The sequence below is a fragment of the Sinocyclocheilus rhinocerous genome, unplaced genomic scaffold (assembly GCF_001515625.1).
Source record: "Sinocyclocheilus rhinocerous isolate Xijiao unplaced genomic scaffold, SAMN03320098_v1.1 scaffold2966, whole genome shotgun sequence".
Classification (NCBI taxonomy): Eukaryota; Metazoa; Chordata; class Actinopteri; order Cypriniformes; family Cyprinidae; genus Sinocyclocheilus; species Sinocyclocheilus rhinocerous.
The window spans coordinates 742,608-750,256 of record NW_015634018.1 but is presented as its reverse complement, the minus strand read 5'-3'; the positions used below and the strand labels follow the sequence as shown (position 1 = coordinate 750,256).

Sequence of the window (7,649 nt, the reverse complement as noted above, 5' to 3'; positions counted from 1 at the left end):
TTCAGGATGGATCCAGAACACCTGAGAAGAGATGATGCCAACCCCTCAGAGGACCTCAGATGATGCCAACCCTGAAACAACATACAGAACTACCACATTTTGCTATAAGTTTGATTGCATCATATAATAATTGCTGTTGTTCATCATCTGTTTTATTACGTCTTAAAACTCGCACACACGTGTTTCTCACACACTCTCGCTCAGAGACATTCATGTTTTATTGAACAGGATCTGCTCGTTTCTGTTGTTGTAAATCTCTTCCTGTCGTTTGTGACTCTTGACAGAGTTTTAATTTTTGGGTGAACGATCCCTTTAACATGCTTGACTCGGCAAACTTCACTAATAATGAGTTCGCAGTGCAGAGTCAGCGAGTGTCCTCTCCTCTTATTTGATGTCTGTAACTTCATCGTAGCTCTTCTCGATGCACTCGCTGACCTCAGATTTAGCAGAAAAACCAGATTTAGCAGCACTTGGCCGTGTTGTCTGGCCTCAAAGTGTCCTCAGGTGGGCGTAGCGTCCTTCAAGCGCACTACGTCTGTTCGGCGGCATGAATGGAGCATTTGGAGCTGCCCAGGCCATCATAGGCTTCAGCAGGATTGTTTGTTCTCTCTGAGGTTGTAAATCTCCTCAGCCGTGTCAAACGTGATTTGTTTAGTGGTTCGCTCTCATCCGCCCGAGCCAAAGCGGTCAGCCGGCATCCACCTTCTCTACATAAGGTCATGAGGATATATATATATATATATATATACGTAAAACGAGGGTAAACTGAGACAGAGCGCTACTCTTCCACAGAGATCTTGGATTCTGTCGCAGCCACTTGCCACTAAACTCTATTAGACATCTGTTTTAATATTCCTCTCTTCTTCCCTTCCAAGTTCTTTGAGGGTTTTCTGGTCAGTCCAGTTTTCCACTGGCAGGGTTCGAGGCTATCCCAGGGTGCTTCTAGCTGGAGTCGAGTCAGGGCTTTGGGTCTGGCCTCCTCTGATGTGCTTTATTCACTTTGGCGTTTGCGAGTACGGCCCTCTCGTACCGTTAACCCGATGTGGACAGCAGCCTGATTGGTGCACGATGGATAGGAAAGATTACGAGGCTGGGGAAGACTATATTTTTTGGAAAATGTTGGAAATTGGGACGTTTTGTTTGTGAACTTGTATTCATTTTTATTTTTCATTTTTTTATTTGAAAGTGGCGAAGTGTTGTTTTTTCATGTTTGAAGCTATGCTGTGCTCTTTGGCGTCTAACTAGTCAATTAGACCCTGACTGCTTGCTTGCTTGCTTTATTTATTTAATTATTCCTTCCTTCATGTGGACTTTTAATTACTACTGTATATTATTTGATGAGACTATTTTAAACATACATATTTGCATTAATATAAACATTTGATAATATAGATATATATAATTAAATATTTAAACAATTGAATAACTTTAAATTGACATTAAATATTAATATAATGTTTAATAATGTATTTTTATATTATTATACTGTTTTCTAAAATATTAAATATTTGTAAGTAATTTTTTACATTTAAATATATGCATTTATAATGTAAGCAATGTAATAACATTAACATTAACGTATTTTTAAATATACTATTATAAATTGTTTTGATTAAAAATGTTATTTGTATTCTTAATTATATATATATATATATATAAAACATTGGAAATGCTAAGTATATATGTATGCATTATGCATTAAATTATTAAATATTAAATATTATATATTATTTAAAAAAATATAATTTTATTATTTTATTGTAATATATATGTGTGTCTGTGTCTGTCTGTGTCTATGTCTGTGTGTGTCTGTGTCTGTGTGTGTGTGTGTGTGTGTGTGTGTGTGTGTGTGTGTGTTTCGTATGTAAACACCCCCCAAGAAACATGTCTGACTGAGGTCAGGTGAACCCAACAACCATTATTATATATTACATACCAAAATTATACTGGGCTTCCTAAAGACAGATTAGTCAGCCAGTCATTCAGTCAAAACATGCAGTTTTTCACATCTCTAGTCCAGTCATCATTTCAGAAAGTATTTTGCATGTCCTATTTGATTTTGAGTAAAAATGTCTTAACCTTTGGCCAACCAAAGTCAACAAAGAGATGAAAACACTGCGTCTGTAATTACTTTAACTGTCACTGGAAAAGAAAGTAAATTTTTTTCATCCACGGTGCTCTGTTGTTCACTGCACACAGTAGACATACTGTATGCTTCAGAAATAGTAAGAGAAGTATGTTAATATGTTATTCTGAACATATCATATGAACTGATTGGCCTTAAAGAGAGATTTTGCATCTGCTCTCTCCGTTTCTCTCTGTATAATTTGCTCTCATTAGCAGCTGTTGTAGATCCAGACACAACAGGGGGTGACAGTCCATCAACACCCCTTCAATTCCCTAAAGTGTGTGTGTGTGTGTGTGTGCCAAATGCTGGTCCATGGCAGCCACTTTTCCTCCTGGCAATGATCTTTTTTTCCTGCTTTTGCCATTACACTGGCACTGTGTGTATGTGTGTTTAGTCAAAGACTTGAACATGCCAGTGTGTGTGTGTAAGGTGTGAAAGCCTTCTTCTATCAGAGGCTGGCTGGTTTATGGTCACCAAAATGACACAAGATTGGTTATATTTAATTAAATCAGAAAGAAGAGGAGAGATTCATTATTATGGTCTCAGTATTTCTACTTCTGTCATGACAGCTCTCGGAGGGATTGGCATGGTAATGTACATGACAATGTTAATGTATTTGGTCTTGGCGGAATAGATCTGCTACGCTGCTGCTGCTGCGGCAGAGCAAGTACCGAGACTTGCTACTGCCAATACATCCACAACATGCTGCTGTGAGCATGTAAGAAATATTGCTGCTGCAAATATAACATACATGAAATAACCCCATATAGCATACATGAATCAACTCGTAGCAGATCTATACAGGTGGAGCTGGGGAAGGTGGAGGGTTTCTGAAGCACGCTGCAAACTGCTTCAGCAAGCATTAGTCATATATTTGAATGTTGAGCAGCAAGCTCATTGGCTACCGATACAGGAGAGAACCAATCAGCTGTGCCATGTGATAATGATGTCATTAGGTCAGATTGAGTTAGACCTATCGGACTGCGCCATCTAGAGTTTCATGCCAGAACTCTGTATTTCTGATATTTTTGACAAATAGATTATGAAGGGCAAACCTCATGAAACCATAAATGTCCAAAATTAATACATAAAAATAAGCTATTATAATTTGCTTAAATTTTTTTTTATTTTAGGACCATGTAAGACCATTGCAAAGTATATTTTCATGACAATTTAATATTTCTCCACTTTCTATTTCTTTTACCAGAAGTGACCAGTGTTTGGCTCTTCTGCGATGATCAAGGTTTGATTTTATCAGTTAATTTATTTCCCTACATTTTTCAGGTTGTTAAGGTGTTGCTAAGATGTTCTAATTTGTTTTTAGCACATTTTGGTTGCTTCAGTGTTTTGGCTGGTTGCTAGGGAGTTGCTAAGGTGTTCAGAATTTATGTGGTTGCTAAGTTTTTCTTGTCCTGCATGTAAAAACCATACATGTGATCAATTCAGCACACCTCTCTTTAGCAAAACACATGATTTGATAAGAGAGTTTGGCTTTTCTGAGATTATCAAAGGTTGCTATTATCAGTATGTTTATTTCTCGTGGTTGTTGTGTTGAAGTACTGTGAATGTCCTCCTATGTTTGCTCCACACGTCATGTTAAATAAAGCTCCAGATGTGTGTATGTGTGGAACCTGCCGCAGTGGAGGGCCAGATGTACCTTGCTGTGTTTCTTGTGGTGGGTTTGTAAGGTGCTCTGGCAGGAGAATTCAGCACTTTGGACAGCACCTTGGCTTTTCTTTCTCACACTCTGAGAAACATCTGCGGCTGCTGGTTAACAGCTGCAGCTGTTTCGCCAAAGGTGTACAGAAACACTATTCACCAGCTGGGATGAATCCAGCTCATCACACTTTTTTCATGTTTGGAAGCTAAGCAGAAATTTTTACTAATCAGAAATTCTCATTTGAAATTATTTTTCTAAATTCATGTATTGATATTCCATATCTCCATAGTCCTATGTCATTTTAATGATGACGTACAGATACAATATCATGTTTTCTTGAAGATATTGAAAATCTGAACACATCAACTGATTTTGTTGATCATATTAATGTAATATGAGTTTCTAACAGTGTAGATAAAACCTTTAGCTTTTTTTAAGAAAACATGAGTGTTGTTTGCACATGCAAATGTCACTGCCATTATATTAGGTGCTTTGGCTGCTTGCTAGAGTGTTGCCATGCAGTTGCTAAGGTGTTCTAATTTGTTTTTAGCCCACTGTTATGTGGTTGCTAGGGTGTTGCTATGCAGTTTTTAAAGTGTTCTAATTTGTTTTTTAGAACAATGTTATGTAGTTGCTAGGGTGTTGCAATGCAGTTGCTAAGGTGTTCTAATTTGTTTTTAGCCCACTGTTATGTGGTTGCTAGGGGGTTGCTATGCAGTTTTTAAGGTGTTCTAATTTGTTTTTTTAGCACAATGTTATGTAGTTGCTAGGGTGTTGCTATGCACTGCAGTTGCTAAGGTGTTCTATTTTGTTTTTGTTTTTTAAACACAATGTTAAATGGTTGCTGGGGTGTTCTGGCTGGTTGCTAGTGTGCTGCCATGCAGTTGCTGTGGTTGTGAGGGTGTTGCTGAGGTATTCTAATTGTTTTTAGCACTATGTTATGTTTTTGTTAGAGTGTTGATATGCAGTTGCCAAGGTGTTCTAATTTGTTTTTAGCACAATGGTATGTGACTGCCAGGGTGTTCTAATATGTTTTTAGCACGGTGTGGTTGCTAGGGTGTTGCTATGCAGTTCGTAAAGTGTACTAAATTGTTTTTAGCACAGTGTGGTTGCTAGGGTGTTTTGGCTGGTTGCTAGTGTGCTAGTTGCTAAGGTATTCTGATTGTTTTTTTAGCACATTGCTTGGTTGCTATGGTGTTTTGGCTGTTTCTAGGGTGTTGCCATGCAGTTTCTAAGGTGTTCTAATTTGTTTTTGCCCAATGTTATGTGGTTGCTATGCTGTTTATTTTGTCCAGCATGTGATCTCAACATAACAGCACGCTTATCCTCAGCAAGATTTGATGGTGTAATAGACAGATACTTGGGTATGCTTAAATCTCTAACCTGTCGTATGAGCAACAGTAAAAGTGACGCTAGCTCTATGTTGATTTTGCAAGTTTGTGCATGCAAATTTGTTGGTGTTTGAGTCCTGTTGAGCAGATATCACAGCCTCTTCCCTCTTCCCCCCAGGCAGCAGGGAGGCGGCATTCACCTACGCCATCACCGCCGCTGGGGTCGCCCACGCCGTGACGGCCGCATGCAGCCAGGGCAACATGAGCCACTGCAGCTGCGACAGGGAGAAACAGGGCTACTACAACCAGGAGGAGGGCTGGAAATGGGGCGGATGCTCGGCGGACATTAAATACGGCATTGAGTTCTCCCGGAAGTTTGTGGACGCCCGGGAGATTAAAAAAAATGCCCGACGGCTGATGAACCTTCATAACAACGAAGCTGGCCGAAAGGTGAGGCTTTTTTTCTGCACGAGCTTAAACAATTCAGTTCGACATTTAGCGACGTTGTTTCTGCAAGACTGCCAAGACCGTTCATCCAAATGTTTTGTTTGACTGCACAGTTGGGAAAAGAGTCCAGACAACGCGTCTTAATCTGTTTAGACTTCAGAAGCTTTTCGAAAAACTTTGAAGCTTGGAAGAGTTTTTGCCTTGAAGAAACAAATAAAGTCGTATGCGTTCATTTGTTATTTCTCAAGAGCATTTTCATTTGACAATTTACCAACATTGGTCGTGGTCGCCTTGCAGAAACATTTATCCGTTTTGTTTGACTGCACGGTTGGGAAAATCTTCAAGACAATGCTGCTTAATCTGTTTTAGATGTTGGAGACTTGGAAGCTTGGAAGCGCCTTTTGGCTACCGTTTAGTTGAAGAAACAAATAACAAATTCTTCAGAAATGTATCCATTAATTCATGCTAAAAAGACAAATGCATTTAGACTTTGATGCCATTTTTTTTAGCTTAAAGAGCATTTTAGAGTTTGGCTCTGTGAAGACGTGCGGTGTGGCTCTTCTTGACGGTCCTCTAGAGCTGTTCGCTCTTGCGTGGGTGGCGTAGTTCGTTCTTCCTATGTAAAACAGGTGTTTCGGGTGGCATCTAAAACGATTCCCCCACCGAGCAACCCAAAGCAAGCTTGATCGCTCCGCAACAGTCAGCCGTTTTCAGCAACCCGTTTCGCTTCAGCCAATTACTGCGTGTTTTCTCGGTTCCCGCCTTGATCCCGGTTCAAGCTCGGTTTGGCCGCTCGCCGCGCTGGCCATGTTTGTTTGTTTGATAGCTGTTAGTCATCCAAGAACACAAAACAACATGCACTGAAACAGCAGAACCGCATGCACTCCGGTGACAAATGGATCTAATTAATAACACAGAGCTTTATGGGGTGAGCGAGCCTAAGCCGAGCCGGGACTGAGCCCCAGGATCGCGGTTGCCAGTTGGAGCCTGGCCAATCCCATCGCGGGCCGCTGCATGGAATCATCAAGTCTAAAGCCTGTAACAGGATATTATTGCGAGTCTTTCTGCAGCACTGAAAACACAGCCCTCGCTCCATTGAGTCAGGCTTTTTTCTCGTCTTTTATAGAGGACCCACAATGGCAATCGTGGAGCCATAGCATCATAGGGTAAAGGGGGACGGGACGTACCATATGACTCTGGATGGGGGAAGATGGAAGTTGCCGCTCTGGAATTTCAATTGCTATCATACGTGTATGTGGTTGGAGCGAGCCGGGGCCAAAACTGGTCCACATTAGCGCTGTGGATGTAAGCGTATCCAGACAAATGTAAACAGCGCTGCGGGCCTTCGGATGACTTGTGAAGTAACACATCGTTCATTTTGAAACGCCGTTGCCTGCGGGCACACGCTGGCTCGTTGTATGTTGAATCTACGTTAGTTCTCTGCAGATTCAACATTGATGCATTGAAGCCACGTGGAACTGATTTCTTCAGCGTGCGGTCGTTCAGATAATCAGTGTTTTACAAGGGAACAATTTGTTAATTGCTTAACTAATGGCTGAAAATCCAGTTTACATTTTATGAAATATAATTACCGCTTGGCAGAATTAATAAAACATTCTACTTGTTATGAAATGTTTCAAAACCTAGTGAGCTGCCTTGCTTTGTGTGCACACTAAAATATATTTCCTTTTTCAGTTATAAAACTATACTACTACTATTTTATTTTAACAATACATTTTTAAATACATTTGTATTATTTAATATATTTTATATTATACTGTTTTATTATTTATAAAATATAATGTTAAAAATACTATATTAAATAAATTAAAATACTATATAAATGAAGTAATATGAAAAAGCAATATAAAAGTCTGTATGTACAATTTCACTTTTATATTTGTGTTTGTGTATTTATGTTTTTAATATTATTATTTTATTTTTTATGTAAAAATCTAAAACAAAAAAGTGTTACATGACAATGCATATATATATATATATATAATGCAACGTAAAAATGTATATAAAATTAAAAATGCATTTTTTCCATAGACTTATCATAGACTTTTATAGACATTATGCC

At 39.1% G+C, this 7,649-nt stretch overlaps 1 protein-coding gene across 3 annotated transcripts in view; it reads left to right on the top strand.

Annotated features, from left to right (window-relative positions):
* The window catches only part of LOC107745105 (protein Wnt-7b-like), a 64,326-nt gene that overhangs the window by 52,324 nt on the left and 4,353 nt on the right, over positions 1-7,649 (top strand). For all 3 annotated transcript variants that reach the window (XM_016558944.1, XM_016558942.1, XM_016558941.1), the window contains one exon: positions 5,298-5,569. In XM_016558944.1, coding sequence (XP_016414430.1) covers positions 5,298-5,569 — 272 coding nt within the window. The remainder of the gene's footprint in view (positions 1-5,297; positions 5,570-7,649) is intronic.